This window comes from Cygnus atratus, chromosome 14 (genome assembly GCF_013377495.2).
Source record: "Cygnus atratus isolate AKBS03 ecotype Queensland, Australia chromosome 14, CAtr_DNAZoo_HiC_assembly, whole genome shotgun sequence".
Lineage (NCBI taxonomy): Eukaryota > Metazoa > Chordata > Aves > Anseriformes > Anatidae > Cygnus > Cygnus atratus.
Window position 1 is genome coordinate 10,735,775 of NC_066375.1, and position 18,657 is coordinate 10,754,431.

Genomic DNA, 18,657 nt, shown 5'->3' on the forward strand with positions numbered 1-18,657 from the left:
CTCTTTATTTTTTTATTTTTTTTTTATTCTGCCCCCCACCCCAAGCTGCCTGGCTCTTTATTTAACAAGCCGAGGTCAACAGGAGGCTGTGCTGTAAACTGTTTATATTCTGAAATGTGGCTGGTTGAAGCCAGACACCAGTCAAATCACTTCAGATGTGGTTTGAAGCGGAGTAGAAGAATTCATTCATAACTCTGCCCTGGCAGGAGCACAGCCACGCTGACGCGTTTGCGCTAAGACCCACGCAAGCTGCAGGTGGTGAAGGAGCCCGACAATGGCTATTTATGGCCAAATGCCTGGGTACGGGCTGTGTGGCCCAGCTTTATCCAGGGGGCTGATGCTCCTGAGCTGCCACCAGCCTCACGCTGCAGGTTTCAGGCAGCACTTGGTGTCAGAGCAATGCACCCGTGCAAGCATGGGGCGAGTCTGCAGGACCATTGCCTGCTCCCATCACTTGTACCCGCAGCCACCAGCCTGGGCATGGTGACACACGTACCATGCGCCTCCTGTGGCCGCAGACCAGCTCTCGTTAGGGCTCTGCCAGCTCAGCTCGCGGTGCTGGCTTGTGGGGCAGCCACGCAAGCGCTGAGCGTTGGGCTGCAGCCAGCATCGCACGGTGCCAGGAGCGGCGAGCCCCGGCAGGGTGGGGAGCAGCGCATCTGCAGGGGTGCAGCGTGGCACCGCTCCCTGCCCCTCCGGCTGGGGACAGGCCCCGTGCGCGGTGGTGCAATACCCCAGGTTATGGCACCGGCCCCGAATTTCTCCCCGATTCACTCCTGCTGCGTGGTGGCTCCGTGCAGAAACCGGGCCCCGGGCTGTCGATGTGCCAGCCACACAGCGTGGGCTCCCAGCACGGGGCACATGCTGCAGGCAGGTGAGCCAACGGCAGCCGTAGGCAGAGAGACCGGCCCTGACACTGCAGGTAATTCAGCAGGCACTGGGCCATCGCCTGCTGCCTGCACAGCCCTGCCTGAGCTCCTCGCAGCCCTGCGCAGGACGGTGACCTGGGGCACAGCAGTGCGGGGGGAGCTGGGTTATCTGTGACCTGGGACTGTAAGACCAAAATCCGTGCTCAGGGCTCCTTGATGTCACTGCCATTGCAGTGACAAGCAGCAGCTCTTTGCGCATGCTGTGTCCCCCCTGGGCAGCCCCCCGCCCTGGTCATCCAGCCACATTTCACACCTTCAGGACACTTTGCTCAGCGCCCAGACCCGGTCCCTGCGCAGAGCTGCCACCGCGCAGACAGGGAGCAGCTCAGCCCAGACACACGCCAGCCAGGGGTTCACAAGGTGCTTGAAACCAGTCAAGCCGTTTCTTTTATTTCTTAAAAAACAAACAAAAAAACCATAAAAACAAACCACAAAAAAAAAAAAGCCCCCAAACCCCCAACGAATTAAAAATAAAAAATAAAACTCAACCCCTAATGGTGAAAGTATAGATACGGCATTTACACGGCTACATCTATCTTCCGCTGCCACCCCCACCCGCCCACAGCAATGTCGATTTATACGCGCTTACATAATACAGCGAGACACAGACAAACAAACCGGCTTCGGGAGCGCGTGAGACGGCGTGGGGGCCTCCAGCCCTCCGCTGCCCCCCGGCCGTGGCGATGCCCCCGCCTCGGGCTGTGCTGGTGGTGGGCGAGGAGGAAGCTCGGGCTTGGACCACGGCGGTGCTCAGGGCCCCGAGCATCCCGGGCCACCCTCCTCCTCCTCCTCACGAGGTAGTCGGGGGGCTCGGCCTCGTGTGACGTGCGAGGCAGGGCGAGGAGACGCGGTCTGCGTGGCCACCAAGCACGTCTCCCCCACTGGGGTCTGGGTTTTCCAGCCTGCGGTCCCTTCGCAGACAGAGGAGCAGTAGGAGGGGTAAGGCTCCCGGTGTCGGCACCCTGCGAGGGTGAGTGACCATGCTGGCACGCACCCTACCTCCTGGGAAGCTCTTTGGGAACAAGGGACCGATGCTGTCACGCGCTCGATGAGCCAAATACAGTACTTGTGTCAGCAAAATGAAGCACTACCAGTTCTGAGGCTCAGTCTGGGAGGAAAGCAGAAATAGCCCTCATTTAGCACGGAAGCAACAGAAAGAGCATTGTTCCCTACGAGGAAGAGGGGGATCAGTGAGGTCTGTGAGGCAGAGAAAGGAGAGAGCCTTCTGAGCCTGAAAGGACACTCAGCACTGAGAGCAAGGATGCAGCGCCATGGGAAACAGGCACCCCTGCCACCCCCTGCGTGACTGCCAGCAGCCAGAGCGGGTGGGGGGACCCAGCTCCTCCTGCCCCCTCCCCAAGCACGGTGGGGCTGCACCTGGCTGCTGGGCAGCTCTGCCCTAACTGGCCTGTCCCCCGTCCATTTCCATGGCAGGAGAGTCTTCATGGAGCAAGGGATGTGCAGAGACAAGGCAGTGTTGTTCCCTGCAACTCTCCTTGGAGCACATCAACACCTCTTTATGTGCCACGCAAGCAGCTTGGTTGTTGGGTTGGGTTGCAGATGTATTGCTTAGTGCCAGCTCAGGTGAGTCAGCCCGATCAGAGGCTGACGTGTGATCAGAGAAACCTGTAGGTGGGAGGGAGAGGAATCAGCCAGAGATCGGGGTGCATGAGTTCCCAGAGCTGAAAACAGACCTCGGGGTTTCTGGGTGGACTAGGACGGTCAGGGCTTCTCTATCTATGAAACAGGGCTGGGACAAACTGCCCCATCACCTTTCCAAATGACCCTGCCCTGAGGCACCACCACATCTATTCTGTATGTACAAAAAGCTATCTGTAAGTCCACATTTCCAGCATAGAAAGCATGGGACGAGGGAAGGCAGCAAGTGCTCAAGGGAGCGGACGACACTCCTCTGGCATGTAGAGTGCCCTCAATTCTGCTAGCTTCAAATTAGAGGGAAAACTCTTAATTGTTTTCAGCAGCAAAACAACGTAGCCGCAGAACGGCATCTGCAGCACTTACACTTGCAATTAGAATAGAAAGGGCAAACGGGCTTGGTCAGCCGCAAACCCACAGAAGTGCTGGGCATGAAGCTCTTCCAGAGAGAGAAACGTGGCCCTCGATCTGCAAGCAGCCACGTACGGACAGGAGGAAAGCAGCACAAGGGAGCAATAGGTGAGGAGACCACATCCATCCTCCCTCTGGGATAAAAATCACTGCTAGCAACATCAGACCTGGCAGGCAGGATGGTCAGCGTGGAAAAAAACCCAGGCTCCATCTGACCCGAAGCCCCCAAAGCTGACCAACATACAGGGGGAACTGAAAGAATCCGGGGGGCAGGATGACAGAAAGCTGGGGTGGCAAACAAGGCAGGGAGCAACCTGAGCACCAGACACGCCTCACAACTGGTTGCGATGAGGAGCTGAACTCCCACATTCTGGATTGCACTTGATAATATCAGCACCTACTGAGGGACCCACCTTCTGGCTGCTGCCCGCCAGCCCCGGGAAGCTCGGTGGGTCGCAGGAACAGGCAGTCCCCTATTAGTCCGACAGGCAGCGCAGTCTGTGTTGCAAGGAAAGCAAAGCATCCTCTTTCCAGGGCTTTTGGGGTCATTCTGGTCCTCTGTGTGTTGCATAGTATTCTTCAGCTACCGAAGCAAAACACCTCTTGTTTGCTTGTAATACTGCAAGCTACGGTCTGCATAGTGCCCTGGGTCAGCAGAGAGGACCTGTTATGTGCGTGCGCATGTTTGCATTTTTTTTTCTTTTTTTTCTATTTTTTCCCACCAGAAGGATGTTTAAGTTAACACTTGTCATTGCAGAGTGGGGAAGGACCATGGGACTGTCCCATGACGTGTGCAGGGGAAAGCAAGGCAGAGCGTGGAGTGCAGCACCTGGCCCCCAGTGTGCAGTCATGGCTGCACATGCACGCAGAGCTATAGGGACCCTGTTCTGAGCAATCATCCCTCTTTTTTGCCACATCTCCTATGACTCTGCTACACATTTGGACTAAGCAATGCGACGTACAACATTCAACCGTGACCCTGAGCCTCAGGGAAAACCAAATCCCTCCATGAGGCCAGATTTCCTTCACTGGTACCAGGGCCAAGCTGCATTTCTCTCCCTGGCTGCTGCCACCTCTTCATTTTCCGGTATAGGTGGCAAAAACCACCTATCGAGGTCTACTTCCTCAGCATGGAGAACCATGCTGGGGCCCATACACCACGAAGCGTGGCCAGGACAGCCCGTGGCAGCCAGCCAAGGGAGAGCAGGAGCTCAGTGGGACGCGGTGGGAGCAGGAGGCTGGGCTGCACAGGGCGAGCGCGCTGCCTCCAACGGACACCAGCTGGAATGTGTGGTATCTCAATTACTATTATTTCTTTTTTAAAGCCAGCCTTACGGAAAACTATAAATTAATAGGCTAATTAAATACTCAGGTGGGAGAACGGGGAACCTCCGACCATGTAAACAGAGGACAGGCTATGGCTTCTTCCGCAGGTAGTTGGAAGGGATCCAGCCCTCCCAGCAAGGGCCCCCAGTCAGGACCTTGCAGAACCACCAGCCGCTGCTGTTCTTCTCACGCACTTCAAACAACGTCCCTTCTCTAAAGCTGTTGGTCTCCTCGTCACCTTCAAAATCTGCTACTGCCACGTAGAGAGCTTCCTTGGAGATGTCCGGGTTGGAGAAAGGGGCTGATGTCCTCTCCTTGGCTTCCCCTCTCTCCACTGCCTTGGATATTACCTTTGGGCCTAAGCTGCTTTTCACTTTGCCTTCGTCTTGGATCGCAGCGGACAGGAAGGGTTTGGCTTTGGGAGGAACCAGCATGGGTCTCCCCGGCAGCGGGGAAGCCCTGGCCTCGGGTGCGGGGCCAGCAGCAGGACACGCTGTTTTTTTGGGTGGCGGTGGCCTGCGGGGCGGTACAACCGGGCGCTGCGGCGCGGGCTCCCGGGCAGCCGGGACGATGGCTGGGCCCGGGGGAGATTTGGGCAGGGGTTTGCTCTCCACGCTCAGTCGCTCCTGAAACCTTCCAGAAGCCTCCGGGGCGACTGTGGTGTTACCGCAGGGGCTTTCGCTGGCAGCGGTGTCCGGCTCAGAGGGTTTCTCGGGGCACTTTGCAGGCCTCAGCTTGCTCCGCAGGCTGCAGATGTCCAGTTTATCGTCGGCTGGAGGGGGGTCAGTCCGGGGGGCTGCAGCAGGTTTGGGCCTGATCTGAGGTCTTGACTTCAAGAAGGGGTTCTGGGTGATTGGCTCAGGCTTGTCCTCCACGGGCTCAGGTTTTGGTTTGGTTGGCTTGACAATGGGTCGGAGGTTCGGCTTCTTCACCTCCTTGGCTGACACCTTGTGTCCACATTCCAGTCCCATTTCGTTTTTCAGCTGGAAGAGTTTGCCCTTCTCTGATTTCAGCTCGGGCTTCTTGCTGTCTTTTGGGGCTACCGACTGCTTTGGCGGGATCATGGGCAAAATCATGCCTGGGGGCTTGGGGGGAGGCCTCTGCCTCTCCAGTAACTCGCCTTCCGACTTAATGATGGACTCCTTCCTGGGCGGCAGGCTGGGCTTCTCCTCCACGTCACGGTCCGAGATCTCCTCATACCCACAGGCGAAGGCAAGGTCACTGCTCTCAGTAGCCTCCTTCCCCTTCCAGTCCTTGGCCCACTTCATACCGCAGTCCATGCCATTGGGGGGAGCCTCGGGCAGAGGTCTGCACGGTCCCGTGGCTTCCTCGCTGGCACTGCTTTCTGCCGCGGCATCGCCCAGCCGGAGCTGGGCCATCTCGTTGGGCAGCGGAGCCAGGAAGTTCGGCCTGGACGCGTTGCTGGTTTTCTTGTACTTGTCAATAAACGTAGCGGGCGCCCAGCCTTCCTTCTCCTCAATCTGAATGTACCACCAACCACTCAGGTTCTTCTCAATGACCTGCGGGAGGAAAGGAAACCTCAGACACACACTCAGCAGCCCCCTCTGCACAAAAGGAGATGCTCAGTGTCTCCAAAAGGGGATCCTCAGTATCTCTGAAATAATATCAGAGTGGCATGTGGCTTCCAGGCTCCTTCCTCCCCAACCTGATATCCAAATGCCGTATAATCACAAGGAAAACGAGCACAAATGATTTTTACAAGTGGGTGTTCAGCTCAGCACAAAAAGCACAAGACCAATATCCAACCAGGAGGGAATCCTGCTAAGGGGACCTGCACATCATGAGCTGGGACCAAGGAGTGACATAGCCACGTCGAGGATGCTGCAGCAGACAGGAGCAGGACGCCAGGTACTGGCAGTGGCCACTGCGCGGCACTGTTGGAGCGATCAACCGGCAGCATCACTGCACTGATCAGCAGCCATCCGGCCTGTACGCACTCCAGAAGTAGGACTGGGATGAGCAGACTGGGGCAACCATGGAGGAAAAATCCTCTTAAATAATCACAGTGTACATTTTGAAAAGCAAAATCACATCTACAACAGGGATTCTGCCAGCAAAACTGGGTGTGGAACTCTGGAAGGGCTTTTAGTGTTACACCTGGCCTAAATAAGAAAAAAAATGTAATTTCTACCCCCATTTGCGATGAAGTTTTATTTCCATTAGCTCAAACAACACAGCACCCACATACTCAAGGGATAGGAGGCCACCAAGAGCACCTGGGACTCTAAAGTCTCACAAGCTCCTGCTGTGTGATGTTAACAGTCCACAGAGGTAATCACAGGCACTGTTCTGATGGGAAGATGCGAGGAGGGAAGATGACAGACTCACCTCTACTTTCATTCCTGCCTGGAAGCTGATGCCGTCGGGGATGGTGGTCTGGAAGTCAGCGATGGTGTAATATTCCTCTTCCACTTGAGGAGGGACAGGAGGTTTAGGCAGGTTCAAACCACGTGGCTAAGACAATGAAAAAGAAAACCCATCAGCATGTCTCTACAGAAGGTGTAACACAATGTCCACATAGACAGAGGAGTCTTAAGATAGCAGAGAGGTGGTGCGCATGCTTTATGCACTTACTATTGTGAGATCTCGGCGAGGAGGGGGTCTCTGCCGCATCTTCGGTGACTCTGTGGAGGAAGAATTTCAGATGCTGTTGAGGGTATGGCTTTTAGTCACACATGCATTCCCATAAGGCAAGTGAAAGAGAAGGCAGAAAGGCAAGGACCAAGCCTGCCTCAGGCAAGCAAGCCAAACGAGGAACCTCTCTGCCTGGTATCCTGAGTGACACGGGTCACCCAGGTTCCAAGGTTATCCCGCTGGAAGAGGAACCAGCTCTGCACCATCAGGCGCTGCTGGGAAATGCAGCTGAGGTGACCCCATGGAACTGCTTTTTCACTGCAGGCCTGACCCAAAAGACCTGACCTGCTGAGGGATTAAACTGTGCAGCTCCTGCGAGAAGAGGAGTCTGCAGCTGAACCTGCAGGCTGAGAGGCTCCTATTCGCACCTCGTCTGCAGCTCCTCAGCAGACCCCTGGGCAGCGCTGTGCCCATGCCCTGTGTAATGCCACCTCCAGACCTTGCTGCAGAGCTCACAGTGCCTTGCAAGCCTCCTGCCTCCCATTTGAGCTTTGTTGCCCAAAATTCTGCAGGACAGGCTGCACTGACACCTTCCCAGCTGGCCACTTACTGCGTCGGATGTCAGCGTTGGGCAGGGGACGGCTGTCGAACCTCCCATCCCTTTGGCCGGCGAGCCCATCCTTCTCTCGGCTGGCCACGATCTGCTGCCGGGAAATGCCATCCAGATCCAAGGCACAGGAATGAGTGGAGGAGCCCGATCCCAGCTTCTGCGAGAACATCTCTCCATTCCCCTTTTTGAGATAGGAGGCGGGGGCCCAGCCTTCTTGGCCCTGGTACCTGCAGTGACAACAATGGCAGCGTCACTGTGCAGAGCCTCAGTGCTGCCCCAAGCCCTACCAGGTGTCCCTGGCGCCAGGGCTCAGCATAAGCCTTGATCTGGGCAAAGTGAGCTTGCTCGGTGCCAGGCTCCATGCCAGGTGGCACCTGGAGAGCGGCAGCAATGACTGATGCTCCCACGCAGGCCGGCTGCAGCCAGCAGGCCGAGGGCTGGGAACGGCGAGAAGCCCGATTTCCTTTTCACCTCAGCAGTGGCACTGGTTCAGGAATGAAATGCACTGGCAGGGGAAGCGAAGGGGAAAACCAGAGGGTTGCTGCTAGGATTGATGTACCTGTTCTCTGGATGAAGCACAGCCTGGATCCCTTCCCTGCTCTAAATCTGCGCTGTTTAGGAGAGAAACCAGTGCTGTGATCTGATTGAAAAACCACATCCACGGAGTCTCCCTGCCATGCTCGAGGGTCTTGCGCCAGTGTCAGAGACTCTCCTGCTGGCTGCGCTGCAGCCACTGCACTCACATGGCACCGGATCCTGAGCTTGTAATTGCCTTTGGAGCTCTTGTGGCAGCTCTCCTCGGCTCAGAAAGTCAATGGACATTTTTCTGGGGATTTGCTTCTGCCAATACCACAGGTTCAATGTAAGGTTAAGAAAACCGTGGCATATGCTCCCACCCTGCTCAAGTCCAGCCATTAGCTAAGACCATAGAGAAGCAAAAACGAGCTTCCAGGAGAAAACAAGTATCAGCTCAGGATGACCGGGAGTGTTTGGCCTCAGCACACCCTGTACACAGCAGAGCTGGCCCGGACAATGGCCTTTCTCCGCAAGAACCTCCTAACACAGCCAGAGGATCCAGTCTGCCTCCAGGACACTCGCTGCTTTTCCTATCAGCAGCACATGATGTAACGTTAATGCTCTCGTACCCGTTCTCTTTGCGCTGCTGAGGCATGTGATGCCGTGACGCAGTCCACCTCCCCAGCACAGGAAATTGAGGGATTTTCAAGATGTTTAACCACAACTATGCTTGGCTGAAACCTTGAACTACAGTTAGCCTTAGTATTTAGGGACGGAGAGAAATGAGTTCTGCTACTCTGCCCTCCCCATTGCCCTAGGCTTGCCCTTGGACTGTGCATCGGGTCTCTGCTTTGCATAGCCTGCAGTGCCAGGGAAGGGCAAGAGGCGGGGACGGTACCTGATTTTCCACCAGCCCTCCAGGTTCTTCTGGATCACCTCCACCACAGCCCCTTTGTCCAGGTTCATTTCATCCTGGTCTCTTGCAGTGTATGGGTAAATAACTGTGTACTTCTCCTCTGTAGAAAAGAAAGTGGAGTTTTACTAAGATATTGTTTTACAGAAACCTGGACCAGTCAAACAGTGGTTAAGTGTTTTCTATGAACAGCAATTCTTGTTGTAACATAGGTGCAAACACACAGAGATACACAGCTATTGAGAAAAGAAATGCCAGTGAAATGAATTCCAAAACAAACCCAGTTGCATTTTGAAATGTAAGCTTTGGTGAGCTTCCCCTATGAGAGCCAACGTGAAGAGCCACTGAATGCCCACTTCCTTTCCTTTCATCCTCTCACATTCCTCCAGTCTGTGGTCCCAGCTCTTGCTCCAGGATCCTGTGCCACTCACTGATCACAAGGATACAGCATAGGAAGCTGCTCGACTCCAACAAGAACCCAATCCCAGCTACCACCATGGTTTTTAACCACTTTCATACATCACTCAAGCTTCCCCTTCCAGTTGCTTTTTGCCTTTATTCTCCTAAATAGCTACTGTTCCTGAAAATGCACTCCTCCAGGGCTCAAAAACACACCCAAACTGGATGCCCAGCCCTTTGCCCTTGCCTTCTTGGAAAAGCACAGCTCTCAAAAGACCTGATTCCCCACCCACTTCATGCGAATGAGTCAAAGCAGCAAACGTCCTGTCCCATCCAGCAAAACCAGGTGGGCTCTTCTCTTGGTGCTGCCTGAGCCACCGACACCAGGACCATGGCTGAGAGCAGGGACTAAGGGAGCAGCTACAAGAAGTTTGCATAAATGTGTTGGGGGACAGCAGAGACTCCAGTCTCTGTACCCAAAACAAGCCTCAAAAAGTTAGAAGGAACGGCTGATAGAGGAAAGAGAGGAGGACGTGAGTGGGCCTGATGGAAGGCTGAGGAGCATTTATAGCACATACCAAGGACTGACACAAGCAGAGTCCCTCCCATGCAAAGCAAACAAACATGCACACAGCAAGGCTGCAGGCACAAAACAAGGGCAGCTGAACACGTCTCTACAAAGTCCACCTTGACCCCATCCATTGGTGTACAAGTCCCCAAGGGTCCGACGGCGGCCAACGTGCCTGGGCAGAGACCAATATCTCCACGGGACTGGGAAGAGCATGTTGGGGAAGCAGGAGAAGGACAAGAGAGGACGTAAGGAGGCAGCACTTCGGGTCTAAGAGGAAACAGGGTTGACAGCAGAGAGAGGCACAGAGCTGTACTCACCTGGAGCTCTCTGGGGGCCCTCCCTGGTTTGAACCCCCATCCCACCTCCATCTCCCCAGGAAAAGGACTGAGCAAACTACAGCACTGCATTGAGCATACAGCGGTCAGTGCGAAGGATGCGTGCTACAGGGTTGTTTCAGATTTACTGTATGCAATGGTTGCAGCTTTGCTATTCTCATAATGTGAACTCATGCGTGAGTCACTGCACGACATCAGAAGACACAGGAATTGTCCTAGGATCTGAGGTTTGCTCCTCCTCCAGTACAGGCAAACCACCTCCCTGGGAGTACAGGGGACGTCGCGATGGCAGGACTGGGTGTTCCCCAGAGGTGGTACCTCCAGCCCCTCTGGGGGAGCAGGAAGGCCAGCAGCTACACTGCCAATATCCCACTGCCCCACTCCTGGTGCAGCACTGGAGCAGAGTGGGCAGACCATCACGGGCAGACACGACTGTGGCACTTGTGGGTTTGTCCTCCCCAGAGTTTTTCCCTTCCCTAGGCCAGAAAGGGCTAAGCAACCCTGCAAGCCGCTCAGCATAGCTCAGCACGAAGAAGCTGGGACAGTTGTCTCCAGCCACCTCTTACCTTCGTCGGGCTGCATTGAGAACTCATCCTGGACGCCATCCTGGGCCTCCAGACAGGTCGCTGGCACCCAGCCTTGCTCCTCTGATGTGCTCACAAACCACCAGCCTGGGAACAAAACAGCAGGAGGATCAGCCAAGGGCACCCACCAGCCAAAAACCACCTTCCTCCCGACAAGCCATGAGTCTGGGGGGCTTTGTCCCATCCGTGCTGCCACATGGGAGGCTGGGGTTACCCCAAAGCAACAGAGCCAAGCGCCATCCGAAAGGGAGTGCACACAGCAGCAAGGGAGAATCGCAGCTGAGCGATACCCAAATGTACAGCTCCCTCCCCACGGTAACAAAAAATGGGACAACTCAGAAGTGAATGACTCCAGCCACCTCATTTGCTTTCTTTTTTTTTTTTTTTTCCTTCATGGTTCATTTTCTCTCAGTATGGGTCAGCAAGTCCAGTCTAATTAGCCGAGATGAATACACTGTCTGCAAATCGATAACTGACTCCTGCTGTGCTCTCGCCTTCTTTACATTTGTGAAAACAGCAAAATTTAAAAGCTAAGAGCAAATGCAGGATTAAAACACGAGCTCTCCCAGCGGAAACCTGGCCAGCTCCACAGAGGCCGCTAGCAATCCCGAGCCACCCTGGGTGTCCAATCAACATAAACGCGTGCTCCTCAGTTATGAAAAGCACAAGCTATTTGTGTCTTTAGGGGGGAAAAAATAAAGACCAGCATTATTTTCAGAGCCTCACCAGCAAGTCATTTAGAAAGACAACGATTGTCAGGAAGGGAATCAACAGCTACCTGCCTGGAAGTGAAAACCAGGGCTGACATTTCATAAATAAATGATTTGCCAAACCTTTTGAATTGGCTGTGCTAATAGGTTTCACTTGCTTTAAGATTGCTTTTATTTTCCTCATTCTCAAGCATAGCTGCTGGTTCAACTCATCCTCTTGGGACTGGGTTTCCTGAATTTAAAAATCTATTTTCTTGATTTATCTATAAACCCCCCTAAGCAACTTCTATTACCTTTGGGGAATAAAATCCCCTTTTCAACAAACTCCAGAAGGCGGACCTATGACATAACACATTCCCCTTGCAGAGGTTAAGAGCAAGTTTAAGCTTTAGCAAGCGAACGTCTGGGCTGCCTGCCCCTGCCCCAGGGCCGAGTACTGCATGGTGTTCTCCTTTGGAGGAGGCAGGAATTGCGAGTGCACAAAGGGGGCTTTACATGGTGCTGCTGCCCAGCGTCCCCCTCATCAGCCACTGTATTTTTCAGCACAAAGAAGCACAAAATGAGAATGTAAAAGATGGACGGCGCCTGGCGCACAGCACAACAGGTAATCAGACCCTTCCTTTAGAGAGAGTCCCTAAGCCTTGTCCATGCTCATACAGAAATCCTACAGGCTGATGCCGCTTCCTCCACATCTCACTTAAGCTGCCCATCCAAGGACATCCCTGCGAGCTGCCTGGAGGCTGTTTTGCTTAAATTCCTACTAAGAAGACATTGACAAATACAGGATTGCTATTCCTGTCGCTGCTCTGAGACGCGGAGCAGATCCGAAGCCCTCTGCCAAGCCAAACTCTCTGTACCTGATTCGTTCTTCTCAATGATATCCACCACCTGGCCCACGCACAAGCTGATCTCGGAGCTCTCCTGCTTCTGGTAGTCCGCCACCACGACATACTGCTCCAGCACCAGGGGATCGACCGACGCAGAGTCAGCTCCTGCACAGGGGGACAAGAACCCAGCCGTGTGCCGGGGTCAGCACCCGGCTCCCGAGCGCCTGCTGGCCTGCGAGCAGCTCCAGGACACCCTGGGGACCCCAGCGTGAGAGAGGTGAGCCAGAGGCTTGGGCAGAGTGAGGACAGAGACCAAACCAGCAGCCAGGTGAGATGGGGACAGCCAGGTGAGACCTCGCGCTTGCTCCCAGCTCCTGCTCTCAGACGGAGCTGTCCAAGCAACACCACCACCGCCACAGGCGCACAGCATCCTGCTCCCTGCTGCTGGACACCAGTGCGCAGAGCAGCTCAGACCCCAGCTCAGCACACACCGCCTGCAGGGAGTTTTGCTGGTCCTAAAAAGCCTGGCCACCCAGACGGAGGGGCATTTGTAGGACACAGCAGCATCCCCCAGCCATCACTACCTTTCTTGTGACTCGCTGGCTGTTTGCTGTCCCAGCTACTTGCTCCACTAACCCTGCTCAGCTCCTGCAGCAGATCCTAATTTGATGCCAGAAGAGCAACCCACTGAGACGAAACACCCCAGGAGGGGCAAACGGGCAGGGTGCTCCGAAAGCAAAGCATTCCCTGAGGCAGGAAGGGGCCTGCCAGCTGACGGAGGGCTGGATGCGCCCATGGGAGCCTGGTGCAGCAGCGCTGGCTGTGCCGAGCCTGGCCAGGCTGAAGGTGGCACTGCAGGCTAAGGCGAGGGGACAGCCAGCAGTGCCCCCCCAGCCCTGTCAGGGGACCAGCAGGCACCAGCCAGGCACAGCAGGGCGACGCTGATTTATTTTTTCCAAGCACGTTTTCATTTAGGAGAGTGGTCTGGATATGGATCCCTTTGCTTGGCGCCTCTTACCAGGACACTACTGGGATAGAGTTTTCAAGTCAAATCCATTCTGCTTTAGAAACACGGCCCCAAGTTTGTCTCTATGCATGGAGCAAAACTCCCCTGTTCCCAAAAGTGCAGGGCTGTGCTGTCACACTGTGTGCAGGGAGATCACGAAGCGACCCAGGGCTTTGCAGACCTGGGGGTGCTCAGCACCAAACCCAGACTCCCCAGCCCCTCTGGGAGGGCACTCACGTGGGCTCAGCCTCACGCTGAACCAGCCACAAGGCACTTGGGTACCCAGAGCACAGGCAGCACTTGCCCAGCTGCCTGCAAAAGCCTCCGAGGAGCAAAAAGGTGTCAGAAACGCCCGCACTCTTCTCCCCTCCTCCCCAAGGCTTGGCTGTAGCCTCCAGCCCAACACTTTGCCTTGCAGCTTCCCAACCTGCCAGCTGAGGATAGACTTATATTACCCAATTCTCCCAGGTGCAGTAGGAATTAATTAGTATTTGCCCAGTGCTTTGGAATTAGAACAGTATTAATTATTATAGCAGGAGTGATTGTGGGTGTTAAGGCATACTTCCAGGGGCTGTGCATGTACTCTGAGCAGGGGGCCTCACGTTTTGGATCAAAGGCAGAAATCACATCTGCTCCAGCCCGCTGGCTGCTAAAGCATGGCAGATACATGGGACAATTACCTCCCAGTCTCAGAAGGGTGTGAGAAAGAAATGATACAGAGAGCGGTGGTCCCTCGGGATATAAAGGCAAAGCACAGCAAAGAAATTGCATCTGTGCTTCAGGAAGAAATTTCCACAGACTGCTATGCTGCAAGAGGACCCAGTGGCTCCCCTGCCATGTGAAAGATCTCGGCCTGATAAAAGAACTTTCCTACGAGGGAACCTATTGCAGGGCACAATCCCGCAGTGACCAGAGCAGGAGGGTTGAGCAGAGATGGACGAGATCCAACAGGTCCTTCAGCAGGGCCGCAACGCTCTGCTCCCCCACTGAGAAGTTCTCCTAAGCCTGAGGTCACCACCTCGCAAACTGGATCTGAGAAAGAAAGACCACAACCACAATTTAACTGAAATGCTTTTTCAGGACAGTCTTATTTAAAGGAGGAAGAGGCTAATTGTCCATGTCATCCTGCCATAAACAGCTCTCTGCAGAGCTGCAGGTGAGCTGGCCAAGTGCAGAGGATCTGTTACCACTAATGAAAGCTTCCTCCAAGCCATAACCCAGAGGTGGGGCACCAGACAAAACTAAAAATAGCCCTTTAAAGTGAATGGAGGATGCTAGGAAATTGGGGACTATCTGTTCTACTAGCTCAATTAAAGGTTTGTGCTTAAAGTGATCAGAGGATTTACCCAGCCCCTGAGAGCAGAATAACAGCTACAGGAAGAGAGCTGTGCTCTCCTTTCTGCCTCCCTAGCTGTAATTACACACAATGCCGTGAGGCTATTTGTAGTTTCACCAGGCAATTCTGGAGCCTCCAATGTACCTATTAAACCAGCAACAGAAGTGGTAAACTAAGCTTGGAGGAAGAGGTAGGAGTTAATTTCAGGAGTCCTTTCACCTGGCATAATCATCCCCAACCACAAAAATACATGGTCAAGTTACAATAAAACATCCTATTTATGGGCAGACTTGGTCTCTTAAGAATAGCAATGGCATAAACTTAATCATCTAAAATAGTACCTAAAGCTCTGTAGCTGGGGAGGGGAGGAAGGATTAGCACAGTACAGAGCCCACAGGAGAGGAGTTGTGCAGAACAACAGTAGCTAGGAGCACAAAGCTTGTATCGCCTGAATATTTTTGAGACTGACACAAAGGTGGCCTAGAGAAGGGATGTGCATTGAGCCAAGAGACCACTGCGGTCCTTGGACTTGCAGAACAGACGCTGGCTATAGATGCCGGAGAGCCGCAGAGGAGATGCACTCACCCAAAGCAGTGAGGTGTACAAAAACAGGTAGGAAATCTCAGATACAGGGTTGCTCCAAGATTTCATGTTTCCAATTTCTGCCTTTGCAATATCAGTGCCAAAAGTGAGGACTCTCTTAATGGTATGGACACTGATGCCTTCAGAGAGAAGCAAAGAGCTCAGGACTGAAATAAAAGTGGGGGCACAGGTATTTGGGTATTTGTTTTTAAATGCCTGTCCTTGCTATACACTCAAGCCCTTGCCTACTGCACTTTCCAAAAATGTCACGCTTTGGATAAACTTTCTTTGTTCTCTGGTCTGTGCTGATCAGACCCAGTGCTCTCAGGCCAGCCCCTCTTCTCCCAGACCTGACGAGCATGCGAAGATCAGCACTGCAATCCCTCTCGTCCCTCCAGGGGTTCTTCCTGAACTAGGAAATAATCACATGTAAATAGCATTCACCAGTGGAGTTTCAGAATGGCCCTCCTATCGCTTCTGTAGGAGAAGAGCTGTGCTTTCGCTGTCCCTTATTAGACCAAACACTGTGGTTTGGGGTCTCTATGCCACTGCGGGAACATTGCACAGCACAGCAAAAGGAATGAAGCCATGCAAGAAAGCATCTAAAATAAAACTAGCAGGGGGATATGGGAGCTCTTCTGCCAGCCTCCTAGGGCAGTTCCACCCAAATAAAAACTGCTGAGAGTTTCAGGCTCCTCTGCACTACATTAGTGCCACAACAAACCCATGAATCTCCATCTGCTTTCTGTAGAACTCAAAAAGGAGGAACAAATAGAAATGTTTGAAACAGTACTGGGGACTGATTACGATGATTACTTTTAGACGTACCTAAACCAGTGGCCAAGTTGGGCTTCAGAGTCCCAGAGCATGGGCAATAATGAATAACGGCAAATATTGCCCACCAGCTCACACCGTGCAAGTCCCTGCCTCTGGGCCTCCTCACAACACCAAACATTTGTCCCTTGAGCCTCTTGGTCACCGAGGAAGGCTGTAGGTACCACTGCAACCCACTTTGCATCCCAGTGCTCGGTTACAGCCCATTAGAAAACAGGGCTCGCTGCTGCCAGGCGCTCAGGAGCGTTTGTTCTTTCCAGTGCTACCCTAAAGAGCAGCTCACCCCCGCTCCGGGGGTGCTGAAGAAATAAGTGACTGGGAGACAATTCCAGTTGCTTTTGTTTGTCAGCAGCTGTTGGATGCCCCCTCCTCAGGGAGATCTCATATTAAAAGAGCCTTTTTTGTGCCATGCTGTTCTGCGCTCAAAGCAGCCCTGGCTTGAGCTACTGATGAAGAATCAGGGGCTTCCTCAAGGTAGACAGGGCTCCATGTGACAGCAGCAGAGCCAAATTTGGTTTCTTTTTGCCAGAAAATGCAAGATGGTGAGAGGAGTCTCTAAGCATGTCTGGCACAAAGCATCAGCCCTTTGTAGTGTTACACAAACACCTCTCCCTGATGGCTACTGCACATATGCCATGGCCAAACAAGGGGAGTACAGTGCCACGGTCTAAACATCCCATCCTGTCCTGCCAGAACAGGGCTCTGGCTGGGAAGTTACCCCAAATCTCCCTCTTCTCTCCCTCACAATGGTGGCAAGCAAGCAGCATCCCAAAGAGCATTTTCTCTTTGACCTCACAACATCACTGTGTCACACATAACCCTGCCATGCCTACAGGGCTGGGGGCAAGAGGCAAGGTGGAGCTGCCCATAAACCTGCTTTGCTAATGGGTCTATGTGAAGTGGGAAGGCAGAATGAAGCTGTGTGCACAAACAGGAGAAAAAAATCTGCTTCTCCAACAGCCAGCATCCTTGAATTAAATTCTGCCCTCAAAGAAAATTTCTGCTGCATAACTCAGATCTTTCTCTTCTCCTCAACCCTAGAAAGGTCCTCTTTTTTTCTCTTGCTTAATGTAAGCGGACTGGGTTCAAAGTGATCTAAACACACACTGATCTCACAGGGAAACATAATACCCTTCCCTACTCACCAGATCTTCCTACTGAGCCATCAGACGAGAGACATTTTGAGACAAGGGATTCTGTGTCTTTATTTTACCTCTGCTTTATCAGAAGAGAGGAGAAGGAAAAAAAAAACATAGCCTGTTTTCATCCCCACCCACAGCCAGATGCTTCTCTCTGCCTCCACATGGGTTTGTACTGAAAGCAATAACTCAGCTTGAAGCAAAACCTTCAGCACATCTCCTCAGACAAAGCCAGTGGAAGACCCACCACTTCAGCATGAGAAAGCCAGTAAAAAAATCCAGTCTGTGATTGCAAATGGCTAATGAGAGCTATAAAACTACCTTCCCAAAGTCGAGCTTTGACAGACATACCTTGCGGCTGTCAGAGTTTGACGAGAGCATGTTTTCCAAAGGTTTTAACCATATCGGTAAACCCCTGATAGTTTACCAGGAGACCACTCAGTTATGACCTGCCCATGAGAATGGAATAAAACCAAGAGCCACTGTTCAAGCAGACAATACGTGAGTTTTTCATACACATCCTACCGCTAGTCCAAGATAAGAGACTGGGACATCAGCCGTTCTTGAAGGAGGGATGCCCTTCAGCTCCAACAGAAAAGAAAGTGGAATTAGGTCTTTGAGTCTCTCCTATACCTTTCCTCTCTCCTTAGGGAGGAACCCACACATCTACAGGTAAATTTGCTCACACAGCTTATGGCAGTGTCAACTCCCAGGCCAGAAACCTTGGGCCTGCAGCCAAGCGCCTGTCCCGCTCCCACTGCACCTCCTGGCTGCTGCTGCCCCGTGTCCACCAGGCACCACAGAAAGCTACGGGGGACGTGACAGCTTTTTGCAAGGGGCTTGCCCACCCAGAAAGAGCAGGTGTCCCCCGGCGAAAGGCGAAGCGAGAGCAAGGCCCAGGTAGCGCGCGGCTGTTACTACCTCTCTGCAGGAAAGAGGCCGTTCTCTGGATAAACCCTGATGGAGGAACAAAAACGATGGGAGACAAGGCGTGAGGAGAGGAGGGACACGACCACGGGGGTGGCAGCAGTGGTGGGAACGACTCGATGCACGAGCGAACGGGGCGGTTGGTGTAGCATGCGGAGCTGTAGGCGTCCGTCAGCCCCGTTCCTCCCTGGGACGCCTGCGGGCCCAGGGGCAGCGAGGAGCCCCAGCCCCTGCTGTCCTCAGCCCTGTCCCTTCCTTGGGGGAGCAGAGGGACATGGGGCTGGGACTTGGAGGGGACATGCTGTGTCAGGAACCCCGTGCCCCGCAGGGGAGCACAGCAGGGGTTGGCAGCGGTGCTTGTCATGGGGCCAGGCCCCCGCACCCCGTGACAGGAGACCAAGGCTGCAAGTGAAAGGAGGAGGTGGTGAAATGGGAGGAGAGGAGGAGTGCT

General features: G+C 53.7%; 1 protein-coding gene across 2 annotated transcripts in view; it reads right to left on the reverse strand.

The window, feature by feature from the left end:
* Nucleotides 1–3,717: 3,717 nt before the first annotated feature.
* Nucleotides 3,718–18,657, reverse strand: part of SH3PXD2B (SH3 and PX domains 2B) — a 72,485-nt gene continuing 57,545 nt past the window's right edge. Inside the window, exons 7-14 of one of the 2 annotated variants that reach the window (XM_035559564.2) lie at nt 18,201–18,236; nt 12,413–12,547; nt 10,828–10,932; nt 8,942–9,059; nt 7,528–7,754; nt 6,918–6,967; nt 6,672–6,797; nt 3,718–5,842 (exon numbers count right to left, since the gene is read on the reverse strand). In XM_035559564.2, coding sequence (XP_035415457.1) covers nt 4,412–5,842; nt 6,672–6,797; nt 6,918–6,967; nt 7,528–7,754; nt 8,942–9,059; nt 10,828–10,932; nt 12,413–12,547; nt 18,201–18,236 — 2,228 coding nt within the window. In that variant the 3' untranslated portion in view covers nt 3,718–4,411. The remainder of the gene's footprint in view (nt 5,843–6,671; nt 6,798–6,917; nt 6,968–7,527; nt 7,755–8,941; nt 9,060–10,827; nt 10,933–12,412; nt 12,548–18,200; nt 18,237–18,657) is intronic. The other variant, XM_035559565.2, reaches the window with a different exon arrangement.